Genomic DNA, 26,256 nt, shown 5'->3' on the forward strand with positions numbered 1-26,256 from the left:
ACAACCGGCTTTGATAGTGCCGTGTAGGGGCTTTGATGTAGCATATGCAAATGGTTTCAAACAGCATACAAAACCCAGCATGCACCAGAGACATCATTAAGCTTCTACTGCAGCTTGCTGTTTGGAACGTGTGTCGTTTCTGTCACGGTGTGTGCTCTTCAGGCTCTTTTGGTGACAGCACTCAGTCAGAGAGCTGTCATTGATCTTTTTATCCTTTTTTTTCCTTTGCACATTCAAACACAAATGGCATATTTGGGTTGGTAGAATCTCTCTAAGTGTGCATAACCTAGTTTTTGTCGATGGCTCCAGTAGAATATCTTGTGAAAAAAAAACAAAAAAAAAAACTGTGTGTCAGTTTTTCTTTTTAGTTTGAGTTCCTGTAAAATAGGTTGCTCCTGAGTTCAAAGAAAGGAACATTGTTTTGCTTTATTAAAAACAAAGCAGAAGCTCTGAGACTTGTGGAGAGAGTGAGGAGAGTGTTGTGTTTCTGTAATGGCGTCTGGTTCCTCCGCAGCCTCTGTGACCGGCAGTGGGCTGCAGCACCTACCCGTTGACATATGAGCTGGTGATTATACGTCTGCCGTTTGGGAGGGTCCTCCGTTTGCTGTGCGGTTTGGCAGCGAGTCTCAGTGCTGTAGCCTCTGTCTTTTCCACTGTGCTGTTCTGTACTCGGAGTGGAGAGAGAACACGTCCCTGCAGTCATTTGAAAAAGAGGTTGTGACCTTTGGGTCAAGCACAATGCGTCATAAGCCTTTTGGAGCTGGTATGTGCCTCATATTTCCAAGCCTGCTGTTTCACAAAAAAAAAAAAAGAATTTACTTAAAAGCCATGAGGCGTTTATAATTTCTGTCAGTTATAGATTAAGAAAAGCACATTATTGTGTCTGTACATATAACTGCATGCGACAGTATTATGTTAGAGAAACAGATGGCTGAAAGTGATAGTGAATTTTATGGCTCTTTCCACTGTTTAAATTAATTTGCCAGGGAAGCTAATACAGAATTATGGCATTCTTAGAGACCCTCAGAAACACTGGCTGTCATAGCTAGCGATGGATTATTTGGAGTGGTTTTCATTGTATGCTTTTTGGATATGAATGCTGATGGTTCCTGAGGTTACCATACTATGTGCTTGTTTCATAGAATCCTTCAAGGGTACTTGAGATCTCTCATTTTCTCTGTCTGTCCTCTCTCTCTCCCTCATTCTCTCTGTCATTCCCCTCTCTCTCTCGTATTATGACTACAGTGTGCACGACCGTGTTTATTGTTGGCAGTGCCTGAACCTCAGGCTCTGTGCTGGGTGGGTGTGCTGGGCCCATGCTGATATGTGCTGTTTGTAAATGTGGTAAAAGAGAGATGGTCAGCCAGAGACAGGACCACTGCCGCAGGGGTGGCGGACACATAACTCTGGAGGGCATTAATAATATAGTGCCCCAGCCCTGCTCTCTGTATATATCACCGAGAGTTTCCATTATAATATGACATCTCACAAGATCTAAATTCAGTCTAAATTCACTGTAATGTAATTATTGGCTTAATTTGGTTACTTGACTGCTTGTCAACATCCACAAGAGGTGAGGGATTGCTCACATTTCATTAGAGGTTTCATTGCGCTGTACTTTAGACACTGCAGCACTGTTGGTGGTGCTTCTTTAGGCTGCACTTGAGCTCAAAAGGACCGTTTCCTCGAAAACGGACATCGCGTTCTTCACACGACAAATGGCGAATGCTGACGCGCGTCTTTCCGTCTCCCGCAGAGATCCGTAACCAGCTGGTGGAGCAGTTCAAATGCCTGGAGCAGCAGTCCGAGTCCCGCATCCAGCTGCTGCAAGACCTGCAGGAGTTCTTCCGCCGCAAGGCCGAGATCCAGCTGGAGTACTCCCGCAGCCTGGAGAAGCTGGCCGAGCGCTTCTCCTCCAAGATCCGCAGCTCCCGGGAGCACCACCAGTTCAAGTGAGGAAACCTGGGAAATCCGCTGGGAACGGGAGGAGGGAGGGAGGGAGGGAGGGAGAGAGGGAGGGAGGGAGGGAGGTGAAGGTGGTGGTGCGAGGAGAGCCCGGAGACCGTGTCTGTAAACCGCACCGCTGCTCTGCTTCAACTGGGTCAAAGTTATTATCCAGTGTGTGTGCGCTGCACGCGTCGAGGTGCTCCACTCCCCCCCCTTCCTGCTATTCCTGCACTCTGGTCACCTACCCATCTGGGCGCACCCTGGAAGAAGTGGAGCAGTGCAATATGAGCTGTTTCAGTGTGCCAAATTACACCAGAAGGAAAGTTGTTAAACCAGGAAGTGTGGTGTGGAGGAAATAGTTATGCCTCTAGCATTGTGGGACATTTTGCAGTGAAAAATATGTCATTATTTTACCTGGAATTATTATATATGGAAATTGTAAGGGAAGTTATTTGCAACGGAAGTCTGTTAGGGTTTGAATACGGCCCCCGGGGGAGTGTAAAACCAGTATTTCCGCAAACTGCTTAAAAGCGTAATGATTATTTGTGAATAGATCTGAGAGCACACTGTCCTTAGCGAGGGTTACTTCACTTGTCTCCCGTGGACACAGGGTGGCACAGCGATGGCCCAGGCAATGCGAAGCCCCCAGAGCGGGCATTGCCTTCCATCAATGGCTCTTTCTCTGTGGTGGAGTCTGTCAGCTCACTCATTTCAGCAGCTGCACCACGCACAGCATGGGGGTTCATTACCATACAGCCAGACTTTGTCTGTTTTTCAAAAGAAAGTTGTGGCCTGCAGCTTTTAACAGAATTTAAATATATATATTTCTCAACAGAAAATATGTGTATGTGTTTTGGGTAACACTTCATTTGAAGTGCGTATGCATAATGCTTACGACACCTACATAAATAATACATGCCACCTGACATGAACATACATAACTATTCATCAATGTTGTTCCGTGTCAAACTGATGACTGTCACTTGACATAAAGGATGAAAGTGACATAATGACCCTTTATGACAGTTGACACCAAGTGGAACAGACATTCATGAATAGTTATATCCGGCGTCATGTCATGTTTATGTAGGTGTAATGTATGGATTATGCATACCCCCTTCCATTAAAGTGTTGCCGTATTTTGTTTATAAACCAGGAATAAACACACTTCCAGTGTGGAGTTGGGCTGTGGCTCTGTGGAAACAGATAGTGCAGTCTCTGCTTGAGTCTGAGGCTTGGCTGTGACCTGCTTTGTGTGTGAGTGCAGGCAGCACTCAGGGCCCTGGCTGTCCGGTGCGCAGTGGCTGAGGGGCAGGCGCTGGGACTGGCCTCTAATTGAGCCCAGATGTTGGAGAGTCGGCTGTCTGCAGCAGAGCTCTCGGGCGCACTGCGCAAAGCCATGTTCTACAGATGTTTTGGCACAATGCTTCTGCACGACACGGATGCAGATGTACCCGCTCACACATGCAGACATACACACACACTCACACACACACACACACACACACGCATATGCACACACACACACACACACACATATGCAGACATACACACACACACACACACACACACACACACACACACACACACACACACACACACACACACACATATGCAGACATACACACACACATACACACACACAGATACAGACATACCCACACACACACACACACACACACACATGCACACACACACACACACACATGCAGACATACACACACACACATATGCAGACATACACACACACACACACACACACACACACTCACGTATGCATGGTTAAGTCACAATTCCTACAGAACCATAATGCAGTTTGCATGTGTTCTAACGCTACGTGGATTTTGGTCGTGCACAGACTGTGTGAGCTGGCTCCAGATCAACACACCGGTGAAATGTGACCCAGTGGTGGCACTTTCATTACCACTTTACGGGAACCATGTTGCCATTTTCTATAAACTGCATTAACTTCAGTAAGGAAGATGGTAAAGCTGTCTCGTGCTGTTATATTTGACTGCAAGACTATAAAAATACTAATTTATAAATGAACTGCGTTTAGGCCTTAGTGAGGTTTTATTACTGTTTTTTACAATGACTTCGACCCTAATCTCACAAGCTTGTACTCAATTTTCAAAACCTTAGACACACACAACACTCAAAATGGTAAACACTTGTAACACAGCCCGTTCACCTGTTGAAAACATGCATTGTGCATTCATATCTTTGAAGAAATCTTGACTTCCTCATTGGTTCAAATTCCTCATTTTTCATGAAATACTATAGGAACATTTGTTTAGATCGCCCACACAAAAGATACCTACAGATTCACTGTTTAGTTGTTGTACAATACTTTACTATAGCTTTTTCTGTGTTCTATGTAAAGGGAATAGTGAACAATAGAAGAGAGTGGAATAATTTTTTAAAAATCTGAATACTGTAAAAATATATATATAATTATATTATATATATTTATATATATATTATATATTATATTATTATATATATTTAATTATATAATTATACATACTGTGGGTTTGTTTCACAGCTTTTTTTTTTTTTTTAACAAGCATTTTTAAAATACTTTTTAGAACTTTTTTTTAGAACTTTTGACAGTTAGCACAAGAGCAGTGTACATGGACCAAACTGAATTATTTTTTCATTGTTTTTACAAAACATCAGTCTGAACCACCAAAAACTATACATTTCTACAGTCCAATTTGACACTAACAGAAAATAATGCATCGACTGTAATGCCACTGGTTGTTAGTGTTTTTTAGATCACTGTTCTTGATTGACGCAAAAAATTCTAGAGCTTTTCCTTTGAGACATGCTCGCAGTGGTTTGGTAGTTTTGATCCATTTTGTGAATGAAATGAACTGACAAGCTGCATGTTGGTGCAGAGAGTTGTATGAAGAGTTTTTTGCAATTGTAAAAAACTGTAATCATAGCAACAAAATTATACGTGCAAAGTGGGAAGAAATCCTGAACTGCAGTGAAATAAACTGTCCTCTACCAGGACAACCCCCCATCTCTAAGATGAGAAACAAGGCCACCTCTCTGAAGGAGTACTTGTCGCCTGCCATTCCACTGACCACCTCTACTTCCTCTTCCTCCTCCTCTCATTCCTTGATCTCTATTCTAACATGGATCATCTGGCTGCTCCATGTTGTCGCTATGTTGTTGCAGGTGGATACACATCCTTACTCCTGCTCTTACCACTATGTAAAATCAATCATCAGTCATTTGAGCACCAGCTCAAACATGCATGTCAAAAAAGGTTGAAAACCCCTGTGACCAAAGATGGTGATGCAATATTACATTCAATGATAATGTGGTAAAATTTATCCTGTTCCAAAGTAATTGGTATCAATCGATTTATTTATCCTAAAACATTCATAATCTAAACATGGAATGTTTGTGCAAGTAATCTGTTTCCATAAAACTATGCTTTAGGAGTGATGTTACAGTTACTTATCATTTTGAGTGGTTGAATACATTGGTAGTTAGTTGCCTTGTAATGAATGAAAAGACAGTATTTTCAAATGTAATGTATGTATTTCATTTTGAAATGCTAATGCTTTGAAAGTTAAGTTGAGTCTTTGTGAACTAATGATTTGGTTCAGTGATCAAATGATTTTTGGTTTATATATATTGTATCCAAGCAACTGAAAAAAGTGTTTAGAGTTTTGAAAAATGCACATTTTGATTATCCGTTTTGAGTTTTGTGTCAGCAGTTTTGAAAAATGACCCCAAGGTTCTGAAATTAGTGTCAAAGTGATTGTAAAAAACCGGAATGTTTAATATTGAAGCCTTCACTGTAAATCTTTTGGTCACTTTTAATGGCTGAATGGGTCATAATGATGAAAAATGTCCTCGTTCTAGTGATTCGGTTTATTTGACATGTCCTGTGTATTGATTAGTGTGACACATTAGCTTGAGTGGAACATCATTGGTCATCTAATGAGCAGCATAGATTCTGTCTGCTTGATCTTTGTTCAGTCTGTCTTCTGTAGCTGCCTCTCTCTCTCTTTCTCTCTCTCTCTCCCTCTCTATACAATGAGATTTTTTATTATTTTTTCAATGGCTGATCTCTGAGACTTCAGTCTCTACCTCGAACCTCCGAACCAGCTCTACCATTCGTCCCCTCTATGTGTATACTGTACGTATCTCCAAAATCCCAATGCAAGAAAAGAGTGTCAACAAACCCAAATGGACAGAAAATAAGAGCCTGCAGAAGATTTTGTGGCAAAAAAATATTCCTTTGGTGATGAATAAGAAAAATAGAAGCAGCTGGTATAATCCTGGAGAGAAAGCTCACCTGTGAGAAGGAGATAAACAAGGGCCCGTGTTGATGATTAGCATTAGCATCCAGACTGGCTCATTAAAGAGCTTTCCGTATCTCTGTGCGGCACATGGGCTCTGGCTGCGCTCTGCACAGTCACAGCTGCTCCGTCTCTATCCCTTCATCAGCACCGCTCCCCACCCCTCTTCACCTTATTTAGCTCTTCTCCCTCAGAAACACTGCAGCCTGCAGATGAGTCCTTCAGCATCGCTTCAAAAACCTTTCGCTTTTATTTGCCTTTTCATGGATAAGCCGTGATATTTTAGATCGTGTGTATGGGTGTGATGCTTTAAAACAACTTTGCTTGAAGGAAATAAACTCATCGATGCATTTAATCTTGCCAATATGTTTTGGAACGGTACATAATTAATTTCTCAAATATGCCTGAGCTTTTGATTAAATGTGTTTGTCTTGGAAGTTTTTTTCCACATATTTGGGACATTTGCACCTAAAGACGTTGATAACTCTTCCACATTATCCAATAAAAAATGTTTCTGTAAGGGCAGGTTTCATGTGACTTTTCAAAAGCCTTATTCAGGTAAACAGCGCATATTGTGCGTGCGTGCGTGTGAATGAGGCATGTAGTTAACATGGTCATCACCATATGCCCGAAGTCCTTTTCAGTAATTATTCAGCGGCTCATGAATATGTGAGCGTTTACTTTCTAATGACTGTAAGCAGAATGTTATGAGTTATTAATGGCTCCCTTGCCTGAGCCCACAGGACAGAAGGGAGAGCTGGCAGCAGTCTGCTTGTTCCTGCGCTGCTGTAATGAGTGCGTCGCTGGGTCAGCACAGCTGGATGGAGCTGCAGAATAGCAGGCCTTCACTGTTCTTGTAATGTTTCAGGGCCTGCTGTATGCCTCGCTGACTCAGAATTGAGGTCCACAAGGTTCACTGCACTGCTGTTGTGCATGAGGCTTTACCTGAGCTGACCGTCCGCTGTGGACTGGATGAATGGTTTGGAGTTGTAAATGCAATCCGCACAATTGTACAGTGATGTGACGCGGTGAATGCTTGACCTGTACGCCAACTTTCAATGCAAATATGTAATCAGCCAGTCTTGTGGCAGCAACTCAGTGCATAAAAGCATGCAGGCATGGACTAGAGCTTCTTTTTTTCAGCTTGGTTTTTGTTCAAATCAAACACCAGAATGGGAAAGAAATCTAAGTGACTTTGACCGTGGAATGATTGTTGGTGCCAGACAGGGTCAACAGTCTTTACAGTTTACAGAGAATGGTGTGAAAAACAAAAAGCATCCAATGAGTGGCAGTTCCGTGGGCAAAACATCTTGTTAATGATAGAGGTCAGAGGAAAGTGGCCAGACTGCCTCAAGCTGACAGGAAGGTGACAGTAACTCAAATAACCACACGTGACAACAGTGGTATGCAGAAGAGCATCTCTGAACACCCAACCTGTCAAACCTCTAAGTGGGTGGGCTACAGCAGCAGACGACCAATACATCAAAAAAATGAATAAAGAATAAAGTGGTCACTGAGTGTATGCTATTATAAAGTAATGACCCTGGGCTGGTTTACAGGTTTACAGGTGAACAGCCAGGTGTCAGATACTCTAGGTCTGATCATTAAGTTCACAGGCATTCTAAGTGATGCCCTGGTTCAGTGGTGTCCACACGGCCTGGGATGTTTGAGTGAGGCAGGGCTGCACCCTCCTCCTCTTTCTCCTAATCCCTGGCTTCCCTTGGAGCAGGAACTGGGCTGATTTGGTACCGTACGTCTGGTTACCATCAAACTGTGACAGCATCTCCAAAATAAAGAGGCACTGAAGTTGTCCCAGATGCTGGAGCCAGCTTGGCAGCGCTGTGAAGCGGAGCCTGAAATGCATGTGTATGAACCCTCCTAGCTGGCAGCTATGGAATGGCACACCCCACCCCCCACCACTTTAATCCCCCTTCCCTCCCCTTCCATTCGCTCCCCCTTTCATGCTGGTTCAAAGATAAGCAGGGCCCCGTCACCATGGGGCTCTTTCAAAGGACTTTCACCAGACCCCAAGTCTCTGTACGAATCAAGAAATGTATGTGCTTCCTATTGTAGGTCTCTGACTTATTTTAATGATGTTTCTGATTCAGTAAATTGGTACTGTGAAGTCACAGCATTCGTTACCGAGGCAATACGCTCTTTATCTTTTCCTCTATCTTCTATCTCTCTCTTTCTCCTTCCAGCTCTCTCAACAGCTCTTTCCCTCTCTCAGTCTGAATTGATAAGATGTGCCAGAGAGGCTTAATGGGAGAGATGGCTGTGATAACACAGGGACCAGGAGGGACAGATGCTGGGGAGCTGAATTTGTGGGAAAGGGAACAGGCTCCCTGTTGGTTGGTGAGACCCCCAGAGCTTTTGTGTCCACCATGTCCTATTAATAAGGCCCAAGTGTGTGATGACTGTGTAATGTGGGTGCAGAAACATGTAGAATGGATAATTTTTAAGTTTTCAATGATTCACCCGCCAGCAGATGCCATATTGAGGGCTGGCGACAGCATCTTCACGGCTGTGGTGGACTGAGCAGTGTTCATGTTGCGTGACACTTTTGGTGTGTTCTCACTAAGACTCGTGAGCCACCTGTATCCTGCTCACTCCACAAAATGGCTTCAGGCCCACTTTAAGTAGAACACACAGAGCATAAGAGTCCAATGCAAGCACTGCCAGAATAAGACCCATAAGCAACATTTATTTAAGTCACACAAAAATAGTTTGCTGTGTGCTAGGGAAAACAGCTGTGCAGGCTGGAAATAAGTCTGTATTTTGTGCATTTTACACAAATATTTCGCAACCTGCCATTTTAATTGCCTTTATTGTCTGACATGCTATGTGGCCATTTTGCAACCTGGGATTCAAGGACAGTATGTTCTCTGGGATCATTGGCTCTCTGCTGTAGCTCATTAGTGTGTTCTGTTCACTGTTGAGTTTGTGCATTTGCGCTCATTTTTGCGCTCTCTACAGAGTGACCAACAATGCAGGGCAGTACGTATTTGGGTCTGGTTGTAAAACGTGTTGGGAGTTTTTGGGCAACGCAGAACTGCGCTTTAGCTGCAGGTCAGTGCGCCACCTTCCTGCAGTTGTGTAAATCTACAGATACATATTTGATAGGAGGCTGCATAGGCCGAGCGATGTCTCGTCAGCGCTACAGACGGGGGTGGGAGACTGCCGAAAAGCTGTAAATCTGGTCTGGCTGAGATGGGTACTGAACAGGCCAGGGAAACCCTAGAGCTGTTGTGATATAGGAGGTGATTTAGTCTTGGCTCCCTCCCGGGGAATTTTCAGGCCAGAGGTTGTGTCCCCCGCGACCCTTCATACATAAACACTTGTTAAGTGCCAAGCATCTTTAATTTTTAAAAGCCACTAGTGTGCAACGCTGAAGGGCTGGCAAATGTTGAGAAAAGTATTATTGCACGGGCTGGATTTTGTTTAATGGGAATGATTGCTAAAACAGCTTTCAGAGAAAAAGTGAAGGAAGAAGGAAAAGGAGGCAGTATACCTATTTCCTTTTCTTTTTCTTTCAGTTCTGATTTACAAATGAATAGGGCAAGTTTGGCTTTCAAAAACAGTCCGTTGTTATGACACAATGTTTGAGTTAATTTTGAGGATTGGTTGAATCTGCCAAACTGTTTTGCATTTAGCTGTATGTAAAAGTTGAGGACATCTGTTGATTGAATCCAGGGCTTGATCTGCTTGAGTCTTCTGCCCGCAGTAAAAGTTGTGGATATGGCAGAAAAGTAGAGGCTGCCTATATGAGTTTGAGTGTTTTTGTGTGTGTGTACCATCTGTCCTCTAGTTTCTCTGCTTGTTGTATATCTCTGTGAGTTGTGCTGGTATTAGCATCACTGGTATGAGCGTGTGAGTGCCCGTGTGTGCGTGCGTTCACACAAGTGTGTGCATGTGAGCGTGGGTGTGGTGTGTGTGTGTGTGTGTGTTTGTGTGTGTGTGCACGTGAGGTGGGTGGGGTATTGGAGAGAGAGCTGGCAGATTTCAGATTAATTAGAGGTGATTACCATTTCGGAAAACATTTGAGCAGCGCCACAGAGAAGATCCTTTGATGTTCAGACCCATCCTTTTTCTGGAGTAATTGCATGCCGGGTGCTTCTCCCCCTGGAGCTCCAGAGTACGCTCTTCTTTCCTGAGTGAGATGATTGATTTGCATTGAGTTTGGATTCAGGTGGGGGTCTGAGATACACTTCAAATGAAAGGGATGGTGAAAGCTGTTCATGTTCAGCGGAAGATATTGCCTTTGGTGATTATGGTTTCCAGCCTTAAGGAATTATAAAATCGATATTGTATCAGACGCGAGCATGTCAAGGGAAATGAACAGCATCTGGCCCTCATTATTGCCATCACAAGACTGAAATGTGCTGTGCCTAATCTCTCAGAAGCCAATTTAAGTCTTTCTCATCTCCTTCCGGTTTGTGTCTCTGAATGGGGAAATCGGCCAGGAGCTTCATTTCTTTCTCAGGGCAAATATGAGAATGTACAGTCCTATATTCTTGTATTTTTCATGTGTTTAACATCTGAATCCTGCAGTCAAAGCTCATAGGATAGTAACTAGAAGCTTATAGCTCCAAAATATATTTAAGATAAATGAACATTGTTTGGGTTGGTATAGAACACATTTATAATTATGTTCTTGGTGTTGCTTGCTTTCTGTGGTGCATTATTGGATGCTAACCTGTGTAATAATTTGGATGCCACAGTTGCACAGATATTTCCCTTCAAACAAGTGTTTTGGTATATAAAATGGAAACCATTGTATAGTGGAGCAGTAGAGGTATACTTTGCTGTATTGAGCCCGATTGAACACTTCTAAATTGTGTCTTCACCTCCTTCTCCAACCTCCCCAGGAAGGAGCAGCACCTCCTGTCTTCGGTCAACTGCTGGTACCTGGTTCTGAACCAGACGCGCAGGGAGAGCCGGGACCATGCCACGCTTAACGACATCTACACCAACAATGTCATCGTGCGTCTTTCCCAGATTAGCGAGGACGTCATCAGGCTCTTCAAGAAGGTCAGTCTTTATCTCTTATTCTGCCCAAAACTGCCATTGTCTGCCGAGATAACTTTCACTTAGCAGAAATTCTATTTTTACATGTATTTTACTTAGAAGTAGCCTTTATCCAGGCCCAGTTGTACAAGGTACATTGTACCCAATTATACTACTAGGTACCTTCTGGAAAGATGCGCTCTGTCATGCTCACAGGTGAAGTACACTGAGCATGCCCCTCACTGCTGCTTGTGATTACAGTGAATATGTGAATGTATTTAAGGACGTTTCTGTCCGCCGTCTGGGAGTGTGTGTGCATTTGGACGTGTGTTGGTGTGTGTGTGTGTGTGTGTGCGCGCTGAGGGCGTCTCGCATGGTCACAGGCTGCTCTTCAGTTGGCTGGTGATGGTGTGGAATTTCACGTGTGAGCAAGCATTACAGAGGGGCATGCTAGGGAGGATTTGGAATGCAGTCAGCACATTGCAGGCATTACTGAGGCCTTAACCAAACACACCCTGGGGTTTCCACCTGCCTGCCTACCTGAAGGTGATCTCCCAGCCAGCCAGCCTACGCCTCTCCCAGGCCTCGCCTCCCTGCCAGCGGAAATCGTGCGGGTGGACAAATCATATGCAACAGGGCAGAAAGCATACAGGCTAAAAACAATACAGGACACACTGTGTTATACAGGAGCCATTGTGCCATGGCTGAGCTGTGAGTGGTTGCTTTTGACCCTGGAGCTGGGGTTAGAGTTCATGCAAGAAAAGAACAGGCTCTTTGTGGAGATCTGGGCCTTTCTGCCACCTACTGGAAAGGACTGTCGTTACATTGGGGGAGCTGCACAGTCCACCAGGAATGAAGTCAGTGAGTAGGTGAATGAGGGTTTGTAGTAGCTAAACAGAAAGTTAATAATAAGATTGCATGATTGCATGATTGCCTGCTATTATTTTTCCTCTGTAAAAATGTGATGCCTCTGGAAGTGCAAGGCTGTATGTAATTAGCATTTGTCTTTGTTTATCATTTATCGCATGTATTAATGTTGGAAACATAAATTGAGATAATTAAATTCAAGGTTTATATTGGATACCGCTAACACTTGCTGCACGAAAAGGCCTTTATGAATCCTAACTACCTCAGTTCGTCAACCTGGCTTGCCAGATGGTGGATGTGATCCTGTTTTGGTGCGCTCCGTGTGAAGTGATCTTGGGCGTGTGGGCTGAGTGTCTGGTATGATAATGATCAGCCTTTTCTTCCCGTGGGAAGGTGGCAAAGGTCTGTTATTTGGCTCTGAAAAATAGTGTCTTTGAAGGCTAACTCGGTCTGTATTTTCAGGTGCTGCTTTTAACTGCATTAGCTGCTCATTAAAATGGCCCAGCACTGACAGATTCCATCATACAGGACACACACACACACACATGCACACACACACATACACACGCACTGATGTAAGATGATGCAGAAGTTACACAGGAAAGAAAACATGCAGCGCACGGCATTGTGTTGAATCTGTAATGTCCTTTGTGGCTACAGACTGTGGTGTTGCAGCGAAAGCCCTCGTGTTTTCCACAGAAGAAAACGCCCTCTCTCCTCTCTGCTCTGGCAGTGCAGTAGAGTGCAACGTACCGACTGCAGCAGTCATGCATACAAATACCATTCACTCTCTGCCAAATACCAAATACCATTCTCTCTCTGCCAAATACCAAATACCATTCTCTCTCCCACACAAGTGGCTTCCACTCATCGCATTCACTCACATACAGTTTCATATTCGGATGAAGAGTCACCGTTGACGGCCCTGAAAAGGGGTGGGAGGGAGGGGGAGGGGAGGGGAGGGAGAGAAAAAGAGATGGAAAGAAAGAGAGAGATGCGAGACTAGATGGGAAAAGGGCTGTTGGGAGTGTTTGGCAGTGTTTGGCCTGCAGCTGTACTCTGTGTCTCTGGGGAAGCGTTGCTGGGGTGCACTGGGGGGTTTTGGGAGGTATTGCACTGCACTGCACTCTGTAGTGCTTTACCACAGGCCCCCATATGACCTGCCAATTTGGCCTCATCAACTCTGAGATCAAAGTGATCTGGATCAACTGCCTGCCCGATAAATGGGGGGGCACTGTGTATACCAGTTCCTTATATTGTTTCATTTCTACTGGTTTTGTTTTGTGACACTCAACTACTTTTCTTATAATTCTGTGGTTTCTGTGTACTTGCGATTGTTCGTAATCTGAAGCTAAGCTTTTAACAAAACTGGCTCTACCGAATGCCTGTGGGCAGTATTGATCTGTATATATTAGAGTCCAGTGTGATGTATGTGCGGAGAGGGGCGCGGGAGAGAGGCTAATGAATTCCTGGAGTCACGGCGAAAATGCAGGCTGCGCGACAGCAGAATGAGCTACTGCATCTTCAACAGTTCAAGTGAAGTTAGTCGTGGGTGTTGAAAATATGGTGAGTAGGTAGTTATTTTTTAGCACTAACAGCAGAAAGGTGAGATTTGTCACTGTTCACATTGGGGCTGTGAAATACAGAGGAACACCGGAGACAGTGCTCTGTGTGCTGAAATAGATTTCACTCAGGTTCATTACCGTTCCCCTTTGCAACCCTCCACCCACAGAAGTGACTCCAGCGCTGCTTCGAGCGACACCTCTGCTAGGTTTTTATTCATTATCATGCATTAAGTAATTAAGTTTTGTAAACAAGTTATATCTTATTCTCTGAAAATATAACATACTTTTGAATAAAACTCAATATTTACTGTTGCCAGCTGGGAGAGGAGTATATAAGCCCTTGTATTCTTCATCTGCATGTCAGATTAACATCTGGGAAACACTCTCAGAAATAAAGGTATGAAAACTGCAATGCTTGTTGCTGGGGCAGTACCATATAGGTACATAAAATTGTACCCCAAGCCAGCAATATGAAATTTGCACTTCTTTTGCTTGGAAAAAGTACTAATTTGTACCCAAAGAGAACATTACTTCCCTATCTTAAACACATTAGACTGAAGTTGCCTAAGAACTCTCATTTGAGGCAGGGGTTAGTTGGTTACTCTGTCTGGTGAGTCATTTTATGGTGAAGCTCACCAGAAGTTCCTCTGTAAGGAAGTGAGTTATTTGACATTTGCAAGCCCCATTGCAAAACATAGAACTAGAATAATGGCAGGAAAAATGGAAGGTAAACTGGACCATTTAGGTGTGTAGAGAACTGCACATGAGCAAAAAATGTCAGTGAGTGTGGTGCTGATAAACTGACCTGCAGACATGTTCATGCAGGAGGAATATTAGAACTACCATAGGTCTGTGTGTCTGAGCTGCGTAGCCCATGTGTGAGTCTAGCAGAAAATGCAATGCGTTTGCCAGACTGCCTTCCAAATAAATGTGAAGTATACTGCAAAAATAAGCTCCTTTATTTTTATTTATTTATTTTGTTTGGATGTGACCTCTAATAACTGCGATAAGATCAGCCTTAGTGTCTGGTCTGAGCCTCATTGTTCTCCCTGAAGCTTTTTATCTCCCTTTTCCAAGGGCTTTCTTGGCAGCCGAGTCCTGATCTGACCCTTTGGGTGACTGAATGTTCTAGAATATTTATTCTGAATTGAAGAAATATTTTAAATCTGCAGCATTGTTATTTTGAGGACCAGAGCTCTGTTGTCTTGCCCTAAAGAACACAGTGGCGAGCATTGTGTTGTTTTTGCTTGTACCTACCCTGGAGAGACTTGTGTTAGTCAGTGTTAGTTTCACTTGGACATAGAGGGTTGTACTTCAGCTGTAGTTAGCAAATATGCTTTTGCTTCAAAAAGAAAAAAAAATCTTATTGGACGATTAGGCAGTGATGAATACAAAGGGTTTCATGATGAACTGTTTAATATCCCATTATCTCATTCGAAGTGTGTTATCACTAATGTAAACAGTGATGTTCTGCTTTCTATTATTTGAGGATCTGAAGAGCTTACTTGATGTGAATGAGTTTTGCATATCCAGTCTTTTACAGGGATATCTTACTCTTAATTTTATTTGGGAAGCAGCCAGCTTCCCATGATGCTCTGCTCATGTGGAGATGGCCATATGTATGAGCTGGCCTAGGGGCAGTAATGTGTCAACTTTATTTTCTGGCTTTGCTCTGAAACCTCTCCACTCTGTTTTCAGAGCAAAGATATCGGCATACAGATGCACGAGGAACTGGTGAAAGTGACAAACGAACTCTACACTGTAAGTAAACCCATCTTATTTCATTACCCTCTTATATGTGACATAGCTTTCCTGTAAACCACCAACAAATAAAAACCATATTTTCTTGTGGCAGACAAACTCTGCACTCTGTAAATCAATCTTCACTCTTTCCCTTCTCTGTGTTGGCAGTCAGAATCTATTTCACACAGTACAGTCCTGATCCTCATGTTTCTCTCTCAAACACCCTGGTCTTAGTCGCTGCCTGAGCCTGCTGGTGGATGTGTCTATGCCAGCGAGGCACACTGCTGTGCTGAGTTTGATTGGACCATGGTAATACTGCTGAGGATGGAATGCAATGCTGCAGTGTCCAACTGGGCCAAGTTAAGCCCAAATTAGTACCACATCGGATCCTGTTCTGTGCCAGTGCCTGCCTCAATGCTTTTCTCCTGCTGCCTGTGTATGACCTGTATCTATCCCTCTCACACTCTTCATTCATCTCTCTCTCAATCTCTCACTCTCTCTCTTTCTCTCTCTCTATCTCTCTCTCTGTCTCACTCTCTCAGTTCAGCTGAATTAAGTTTTAAGGCTTTCGATTATTATGCCGTCGCATGCAGTCTCTCACTCCTTATCTCCTTGTTCCACGACTCTCTTCCTATTTGTCCTCATTTGCTCTCTCCCTCTCGCTCTTGTTTCTGCCTGTCTCTCTCTCTCTCTCTCTCTCTCTCTCTCTCTCTCTCTGGCACCCTCTCTCTCTCTCTCTCTCTCTCTCTCTCTCTCTCTCTCTCTCTCTCTCCCTCTGGCACCCTCTCTCCCTGCGTAGGGCACAGGTGGTTTGATGCAGCAGCACAGTGCAGTTCTCTGTGGCCAGTCAGGCACAGTGCGCAGAGCAGGGCTGATACGCTTAATCAGCATGGAGCTCCCGCATAAGCTCCTCTCTGTCTGACCAGAGCGGGAGGGAAGGGCAAAACTCACACACTTTTTATCCTCTCTCTGAGATACTTTCTGTCAAGGAGACGCTGTACCCAAAGCTGGCTGGCCTCCAATCCACCACAGCACTCCTCTCCCCCCAGAGTACGCGCTGTCACAGAGGAGGGATTACTTATTCATTGAGTGTCACAAGCAGCGCGCCATCAAAGGACAACCTTTGGCAAAGATACCCATCTCCGTACATCCATCCATCTGTCCACCCAGTGGCTACAGATATGTGTGCTGTCATTAATTTACTGGCCCGTTCTGTGTGAATTGCCTTACAGTACATTGACTATGCCATGCTGGTTAGTGGTCAAGATCGCACGTGTAGCCTTATGTGTACCAGTTATTGAGCACTGAGTTTGAAGTTTGAAGTTTGAAATCTTGAGTTTGAATTTCTTATTCTATGGATATCTCACTAAATATGCTTCCCTGTATGCCATCTTTGCTTTGGTATGACTGAAATAGACACAGTTTTACTCAACTGAATACACAACCTTCATTCAGTCAGCTCAGAATGAGCTCTCTGAGCAGAGATAACAAGGATAGAGTAAAATTAACATAAATCTACTTCAAATGTACTGTTACTGTACTGTTAGAGGCATCATACAGTTTGACATTACTATACAATTCAAAAGCTACAATTTAGCTATCCTGCAGCTATGGGAGTGGAACACAATTGAAATACATGCAACAGGAAAGAGACCAGCCCAAAATGAGCTAAGCCATGGTTTGTTGTTCAAAGCATATTTCACATATGTATATATTTACAGCAGTAGTGAAAGTGAGGGCTTGAGATGCGGAGTTACATCATTGTTAGTAGACATACAGAATGGTAAAATCTTTAGAACAAAGTTTCAATGAAAAACATCAATAAAAAAAAACATATTTCATTCCCTGCTGGTTTGCGGCTGATGACATTGATTTGAAGACGGGGATAATGACTTTGGCTCAAATTATGAACGGAAGCTGGGAGAGGAAACGTGAGCGCAGAGACCTGCAATCTGTTTGCCACATCAGGAGGCCAATCACTCACCCTGCTTTACTGCGTTTCTACACCTGTCTCGCTATCCTCATCCTCATATTTAACTCATCAGTGCAGAAGTTATTCAGTGATAATAATGTCTGCTGTGCCTCTGTTTGTAGAATGAGGCTTTGAAGTTGCTTTGTATCTCCTGCTGTAATGGATTATTGAAATGTGCCACTCTTCAAATCCCAAGCCTCAGATTGTTACTTCTGTTGCCTGGGGATTCTCGTCCTACAGCATATACAGTATTGTGTTCCAACCAAGTCTTTAGTTACATTATTGGATCAGTTAGTATGTGAAATGTGTGCTCTGCAGTGTTTGTATGGATGAAACTGTTGAATATTTACTGTTGAATTCTTAATTCTTGTCCTTTGCCTTTTCCCTTACACATTTTATTTTATTTTCTTTAATTTTCTTAAATTCCTTGACACTTTTTGTTTGCTTTCATTGTTTTCATTTTATCAACAATTTGGACATTTGTTTAATGTATCCATTTTCTATCTCATAACTGCTTTTGCTTATTCAGTTCTTGTCTATCTTGGCCAGTGCTATTTGCTGTGGCCATTTTGTGCTTGGCTCAAAGCATTACTTCTTGCAGCTCTTTTTGGTAATGGGCACCATTGTCAATAAAAGAGCTATAATCTATAAAAATGAAATTGAAGTCTGCACTTGCAATCAATCCTCATTTTTCTATTCAATTAGTTCCCGTTGCGCAAGAGATTTCTGTCATCTTGGTCATGAATTGCCGTTGCCAAGAAACCCTTCTTGCCTTTGTGAAAAAAGTAGTGGAATGGAAACTAGTATATGAAATCTAGTGTACTTTTTGTGTTTCTTGAAATAGTCCTGTATTCTTCTGTAATTCTTTAAATGATGGGTGAAATGTATTACCTAAATTACCTAAATATTGCAATAGTCAGAAGGTTAATTTGACCACTCTTCCTTTGCTGGTCTACAGAACAGCAAAAATCTACTGTACTGTGTATAACATATACTGTATACTGTATGAATATAAACTCGGAGAAGAGTGTGTTAATGGTGTTGAAAAGATATCCAGTCCCACGTGGCATTTGTGTTTGTAGTGTTTATATTAATTATAGCGCCAACACGCCCGGTATGACCGTTTTCCCCCAGACAGCTGGGAAACGGGCTGGTGTTAGTGTTGGCTGAGTGTGCCTTATCCTCGGGGCGTTTCCCAGAGGCTGGCTCGGGCACTTAACACCAGCGTTAATGGCGAAGTCACAAAGGCTCGCCACGTCTGCCTAATGTCCCACGCCGATCCGCACACGCAGATGAACCTCTAACCAGGAGCATTCAGACTCACCACTGCGCTGTGTGCTTCCATAACTGAGTAATGATCTGAGGTAATTTCATTTGAAGGCAGAAACTCACCTTAATGTGGGGCAGGGAAAGCAGAGATGATAACAACACTCACTAAATGAAATGAAATGGCAGCCCCCCCCCCCCCCCCCCCCCCCCCCCCGAGCAGAATGCCTCACCATACACACAGTTGTTCCGCACATTTATCCATGGATTTAGCAAATTGCTTCTGTATAATGTTTGTTTCCGAATGGGGATCTGGGAGAAGCAGAATGCTCTATCAGTGGTTACGAGGGTGGGGCACGGTGCTTGTTTGTGTGTGTCTGTGTGTGTCTGTGTGTGTCTGTGTGTGTCTGTGTGTGTCTGTGTGTGTTTGTGTGTGTCTGTGTGTGTCTGTGTGTGTGGGGGGGGGTTGCACACGAGGTCAGAGAAAGGTCAGAAAAGGTAAAGCACCCATCTAGCCATCTTATGTCATTATTAATTCATTGTAGGAGGCCATTGTTGCAGGCTGCATAAAGTGACCATGGTACGAGCTGAATGAATCCACTCCACGGGCGCTGGTACTTTAGGCAGTGAGAACAATGGGGATGCTATAGCTGTAGTGGAGAGAACACTAACACTCACCATCGCATGAAACGGCCGAGCGTTTTGGCTGCGCGTTCTCTCAGATCCAAACACAAATGCAGATGTCAGGTTTAGCTGTGGCAGCCTCAGGCTCAGAGACTCAACCAGCCTTTCAGTCAAAATATGAGCAACTGGCATCTGCTGTGAGTGAAGCTGAACACCCCCAACCCCCCCTACCTCCAACTGTTCCCCCATCCCTGACGCTCACAGGGGTGGAGGGGAACTGTGGCGAGACTGAAGAGCTACACGGCATCTATTTGATATTATTTGGAAAGAAAAATCATGACCACCACATCATAATATCAAAGTAAAACTAAGCATAAAATATTCAATTAAGCATGGAATAACCCTGAGCTAGAAAATATGCTACTTTGTAGAAATTTGTGTTTTTCTATTGGTGATTTTCCTTACCGCTGGGTAAGGGTGCCGACTAAACAACATGACGATGGCAATTATTATCAGTATTTCAAATGTACTTTATGAAGCGTGTTTTGATTGGAGTGTAGTGTGTTTGGTTCCTGGGGGAAGGGTGCTCTGTTATATCCACCTCATTGAGTATGCAGACAGCTCCCGGGATGTGAGGGGCACTCAGGACACTGGGGGGCGAGGTGGGGGTGGTTTAGGGAGGCCAGCTCTCTGCCTGGCCCTCGGGAGAGTCCCCCGCTCCCTGCATACTGAACGCTCATGCATATTAACACGTCCCAGCGCTGTGCCCTCGGTCAGAATACTGATGTGCTTCTTTTCCGCAGGACTTAACACGGGCCCTAATGAATTAAAAACGGCCACTTACTAAACACGCATCGCATTACCAGGCAGGAGCTAACACGGTCTCACTGCTGGTCTGGCAGGCAGGGGCAGAGGAAGAGGGCTCTCTTTAAGCATGACCAGGCTTCTTAAGCACCCCTCTGTGTCATCCTGCCTCGACATCCAACAAACAGGCACTGAAATCTCATGCTCTCAGCTGGACTTCGAAAGAGACCTTGTTGCTTGTGCTTTTGTGTGTGCCTTTGGGTGCTCTCTGACTTATGTGTCCTATGACCCCCGACCCCAGGTGATGAAGACATACCACATGTACCACACGGAGAGCATCAGCGCCGAGAGCAAGCTGAAGGACGCGGAGAAACAGGAGGAGAAGCAGTTCAGCAAGTCCGGCGACATCAGCATCAGCGTGCTCCGGCACGAGGAGCGGCCGCAGCGCCGCAGCTCCGTCCGCAAGATGGAGAAGATGAAGGAGAAGGTGAGCGAGCGGCACGGCCATACTCACCTTCCGCTCAGCCCCCGTACCATCCATCCAAAGCGGCCATACTCACCTTCTGCTCAGCCCCCGTACCATCCATCCAAAGCGGCTGTATTCACCATCTGCTCAGCCCCCGTACCATCCATCCAGAGCAGCTGTATTCACCTTCTGCTCAGCCCCCGTACCATCCATCCAGAGCGGCCATACTCACCTTCTGCTCAGCCCCCGTACCATCCATCCAGAGCGGCTGTATTCACTATCCGCTCATTCCCCTGTGAGCGGGATCCAGAGCGGCAGTATTCACTATCCGCTCACTCCCCTGTAAGAAGGATCCAGAGCGGCTGTATTCACTATCCACTCACTCTCCTGTGAGCAGGATCCAGAGCGTCTGTATTCACTATCCACTCACTCCCCTTTGAGCAGGATCCAGAGCGGCTGTATTCACTATCCACTCACTCCCCTGTGAGCAGGATCCAGAGTGGCTGTATTCACTGTCTGCTCGCTCTGCCGTACTGAAAGCAGGATCCAGAGCGGCTTCATTCCCCATTATATATTTAGTGCCCTATAAACAAGTTATTTATGAGCTAAATGAGCTAACAAATTTTTGTCAATAATTTTGGAACCTTATCATCCTAAGGTCTCGGTGGGCTGGGAAGGGATGTTTTTAAGCGTTTTATTTTTGAGTTCAGAGTGGGTCCCAGGAGCATGCTGCTCTTGTACAGTCCCTGTGGGATTCAGGGGAAAGCTGTGTTTCTCACTGAGGAGCGGGGAGAGCTTGCTTCTGCAAGGCTGCCTCCTCATTGGCCGTCGCTCTTCTGGGGCTGCTGCTCTCATAGCTGAGGGCCGATATGGCAGCCTGCTCCGTCATTATAGCCAGCGGCTGTCAAAGGGGGAACTCCTCTTTATGCCTATCCACACGGTGGTGAATATTGAGGTTTTTAAAATGGCCGCCGAGCTCCCGCGGCTCTGGCGTGCGATGACGCACGCTGGGCGTCTATTCCAGGTCAGTGACCGGGCTGTTAGCGAGAGAACAGAGCGGCGTCTGCTACGGCGTTTACTAACCCCACTGATTAATGCACCGTACAGTCACCCTCCTAACGCAGCCCGCTATAGCACTCATTATAGCGTCACCATAGCGCTTCTGTATGCTAATGAGCTAATGGTATCTAAGAGGCAGCCGGTGCAGGCTTTGCCAACACCTCCCCCTGCCACAGCTCAGAGAACTGCCAGGGTAAAGCTGCACAAGTCACTCTATTTATAGCTCTGCTGTAGCTATGGATGGTTGTGCATTAAAGCATGGCAACCTGAGTGTTAGAGTCTGTGGCACCTATACTAGCGCTGCTGTATGTATATGCAAATATTATATCCTGGAGTGAACGTGTTGTGTTAATATGCTTTTACAGCACCAGAGTGTAAATACAAATTGCATATAAATATTTGATATGTTTACCATCTGGCCCATATTGGTTCAAGCTCACGGATGAAGTCTATTTTTGGAAAGATATTTTTCAGTTGTCAGTTTTTGAAATTAAGTTTATTGATTTTTAATTGCCTTTATAATGTTTAGTCAATACAATGACGCATCAGTCAATTAACATCAATGTTTAATGAGAGAACAGCTGATCAGTTTGAGTAGTTATTCTTTTTGATAAAAAATGTATATTTACCAGCTGGGCCCCTGGAGCAGATGGGACATGCTTACATAACCATGGCAACAGAAACTGTAGTCCATCTTCAGCCTACTGTATCCTGTCTGGCACCTTGTCTGCCTTTTGAACCATAGCTGGCCAGAAAGTAGGCTAATTTGATTAATTCTAACTGAATAATACTGTGTTACAAGTCGGTGTGTAGTCTGCAGTGGGGTTGTGTGTATAGGTGTTTGAATGGGCTTCTTTGTGTGTGTGAGTCTGTGTGTGTGAAGCAGACTCGATGTTTGGTCACCACAATCAACACAAGTTCTGTAAGACCTAAATGAGATTTGTGATGGGTATCGGTGTAATTCAACTCAGACGTCATGCATAACTATGAGCTAAGTGACACATCTCAGTTCTGTTCATATATTGTTCTTTTGTTTTTTTGTTTCTCCCCCAGAGGCAAGCCAAGTACTCTGAAAACAAGCTGAAATGCACAAAAGCCCGGAATGACTATTTACTGAACCTGGCAGCTACAAACGCAGTGGTGGCGAAATATTACATCCACGATGTCTCCGACATGATAGATGTAAGTATGGGGCACGCTGGTTTTCATACGTCCGCTGGGCTGGGTCCTGTGATCTTGGTTTTCTCTGATAAACACATGATCTTCCACCATTATTGGCTGTTTATTAGCAGATTAGTGGCTGCAGTGAAATATATTTTTCTGCAGACTAAATCCATTTATATTCCTGAATGTGTGGAATAAACATATGTATGGTATAGTAGGTAATGTAGTGATATATCAGAAATTTTGTCTTAAATCCATCTATTTAAGCATTACCACACAACACATCCTGTAATATGATTTTCGCTGATATGCTTGTTGAAAATCCCCTGTAGATGTGATCGGAGCAGGCTTCTTGGGCCTTCATGTAGCGTTTATCTCTGAACAGACGCACTGCCCTTAGGGATTCCGCAGAGAGACGGAGAGTCCAGCCTCAGTGTCTGTCACCGTCTCGCACACAGCCGAGCCAAGGACAACACGCTCTGGTGCTGACACACGGCCCAGGAGGGAGAGGGGTGGGGGCTTTGAGCCGGAATGGCGGGAGTGGACACACAGTCCTCCTCTCTGGGGAGGGAAAATGGGAAAGGACAACAGAAAGAAATAGTCTGACGGAGAAAGAGAGTGACTAAGATATAGATTGAAAGATCGGCTGGCAGAGAGATAGAGAGTGACAGAGATATAGACAGAAAGATAGAGAGTGACAGAGATATAGACAGAAAGATAGGGCAGGGGGCACAAGAGATTAAGTGGAAGCTACAGAAGGAGGAGTGAACAGTCGAGGGCCTGGTCTTGTGCAAACATATCTCCTGCAAAATAGATCCTGGAAGGTCTCTGAGTGGCCAGGGACTGCAGCACATACAATACAGCGCCACCCGCAGGCCAAACCCGAGAGTTACAACACAGCCCGACTGGGACGGTGCATGGGGCTGTGGCGTTGTGCATCTGTTGGAGACAGAGCGAGGTCACACCCAAACTAAGTGTGAGAAGAAAGTGAAATGGGTCTTTGTAGTGCATAGCTGCTGTATACACTGCACATACACACGGAGGATGTGGTCAGTGTGAATTGGGTCATGGTTATCTGCTGCTGTTATTCTCAGCCTGTTATGGACATTGCTGCCTGGATACTGGGTGTTTATTGTAAGCCTGTTGGTGAGGTGATGTGTGCTTCAAAGCAAATAGTAGTTCATTGATATGAACTGAACTGAAACTGAGATTATACTGGTCTCTACTCTATTTATACCAAAAAGGTTTCATACCAGTAAAAAAAAACGGTTAGACTTTTTGAATATTTAATTGTAGAATCAATTAAATATGGGAATATCAAACACTTCAATGCACATCCTTCATTGGCAGTGAAAGACAGTCATACCCTGACCTTGCACACATTCATTAGCCTGATCTGTAAAGCTGTGCGCTGATATCTGTGGAACAAAAGAAAAGCGCAGAGTGTAAGTGAGCTTTAGAAACGATCTCGTCTCTGGAGGAAACCCTGTTTGATGTGTGCGTACCCAGTATAGTGTGTTCGCTGTGTTAACTGGGGCAGAGTGATGTAAAGAGCAAAACGTGGCACACCGCTCTGCTCTGACCGGTTGTTGTGGCCACTGTTGCCTCAGTTGCAGTCTGGGAGATGTGAAGTGTTTTTTGGACGTGGGTTTCTACAGTACAAGTAAAACAGGCCTGTTTGCTCTGCCCAACAGTCAATACTGAACCCTTTATGTATGTCAATGTGCTTGTTTTAAGAGAAAGGTAGTTGAGTCTCCCGTACTTATTATTATTGTGCTTATAGAATATGAGTAACCACAAATATGTAGAATTATGAGCTGCATAATCTGATTCAACTTGTGGAAAATAGTCATATTGTTATACATGGCATGCTTAATTTCCCATTAAAGCCAGCACTATACTGAATCAGATTTATTTCATAATACGTATAAACGACCAGAGATGAAGAAATAGCATTGTAACATTTGTTGCAAACTTTAAGTCAAGTTTAGTTCTATTTGACTTCATTGGCATTCGTTTCCTCATTAAAGTCCATTTAGTGAATTGTAGTTCATGTAAGACCCTCCAGCGATGCAAAATGAATTATAATTCTAATTAGGATAGTTTGTACTGTTTTATGGTTCAACCAATTAGCCCTGTTACCTGTGTCTACTGTGCCGATGCTCCTAATTTTAGGTAGTCATCCTTTTCTGCTTTCACTATTTGCTATGATGAAATCTACTTGTGAATGCCGTGCTGACAATGAAACAATGTGTGGATACACAATAAATGAAAATAACATTACATAATGAATTTCTGCGTCTGAATACTAATCTTGCTTCCTCAGAAATGAAAACAAACAGCACTGGTGAAATGTGTGGTTTTTCAGCCTACTTCTCTGAATGTCCACCGGCTTTGCGTAGACGCTTAAGACCGCAGTTCCGTTAAGAGACGTCCGGCTTGCTTCCGTCTCCAGTGCTGTGACCTGGGTTACCATGCCAGCCTGGCCCGTACCTTGCGGACGTACCTGTCGGCAGAGTACAACCTGGAGACGTCTCGCCATGAGGGCCTGGACGTGATCGAGAACGCCGTGGACAACCTGGACTCCCGCAGCGACAAGCACAAGATCATGGACATACACAACCAGGTGTTCTGCCCGCCCATGCGCTTCGAGTACCTGCCCCACATGGGAGATGAGGTGAGGCTGCCGCCACGGCCCCGGTTTGACCCTTATTGCTCTTCATCCAGAGGGTTGTGGGTTTTAGCCTCACGGGTGACAATGCTATTCTTACATCCTTTCAATTGCTCTGATAAAACAATGCATTTGTGTTTCCTTTTTAACTCAAAAAAGAGTGACAATATGTGAAACTTTTTCTTGAATGTCACAGAAAAATGAAAGGTTGTTTCTTGTAACAGCAGTCATTACTCTGTAATCATTCTGTCTACAATAACCTGAAGGTAGCATATTAATGGAAGAAAATGAAATTGTTTTGAAAACACAGTGAGTGCCTTTGTTATGCGCAGCATTGGGATTTGTGGCTTTGAGAATTCATGGCTGTGAAATATCACTTCCTACTCCCAGTCATAGCACATATCATGCTCAATGCCAAGCTCTTGAGGCATCTCACATAACACTTTATATATTTCATTAATCTCTGTATCATAATCAATGTTCAGTCACAGGTATTGATTTCTACATGATGTATTTAGGTTCTAATTCACAGCGATTCTGAAAAGTTTCACAGCGATTCTGAAAAGTTGCCCAGCAGATAAGAAGTTGGTGCTGTGAATGAGAAAGACACTGGCGTGGTGTAGAGGTGGAACGCACATGGTGCCTTACAGGTGTGTGTCTGTGCTGTCTCCGCCCAGGTGTGCCAGGTGAGCGCCCAGCAGCCCGTGCAGACAGAGCTCCTGATGCGCTACCACCAGCTGCAGTCCCGCCTGGCCACGCTGAAGATCGAGAACGAGGAG

At 44.3% G+C, this 26,256-nt stretch overlaps 1 protein-coding gene across 2 annotated transcripts in view; it reads left to right on the plus strand.

Moving 5' to 3' along the window:
* srgap3 (SLIT-ROBO Rho GTPase activating protein 3) overlaps positions 1 to 26,256 on the plus strand; it is a 76,760-nt gene that overhangs the window by 28,653 nt on the left and 21,851 nt on the right. For both annotated transcript variants that reach the window (XM_061219093.1, XM_061219094.1), the window contains exons 2-8: positions 1,757 to 1,952; positions 11,138 to 11,300; positions 15,407 to 15,469; positions 20,419 to 20,604; positions 22,696 to 22,824; positions 25,262 to 25,483; positions 26,155 to 26,256. In XM_061219093.1, coding sequence (XP_061075077.1) covers positions 1,757 to 1,952; positions 11,138 to 11,300; positions 15,407 to 15,469; positions 20,419 to 20,604; positions 22,696 to 22,824; positions 25,262 to 25,483; positions 26,155 to 26,256 — 1,061 coding nt within the window. The remainder of the gene's footprint in view (positions 1 to 1,756; positions 1,953 to 11,137; positions 11,301 to 15,406; positions 15,470 to 20,418; positions 20,605 to 22,695; positions 22,825 to 25,261; positions 25,484 to 26,154) is intronic.

The sequence above is a fragment of the Conger conger genome, chromosome 14, assembly GCF_963514075.1.
Source record: "Conger conger chromosome 14, fConCon1.1, whole genome shotgun sequence".
In the NCBI taxonomy this organism is placed as follows: domain Eukaryota; kingdom Metazoa; phylum Chordata; class Actinopteri; order Anguilliformes; family Congridae; genus Conger; species Conger conger.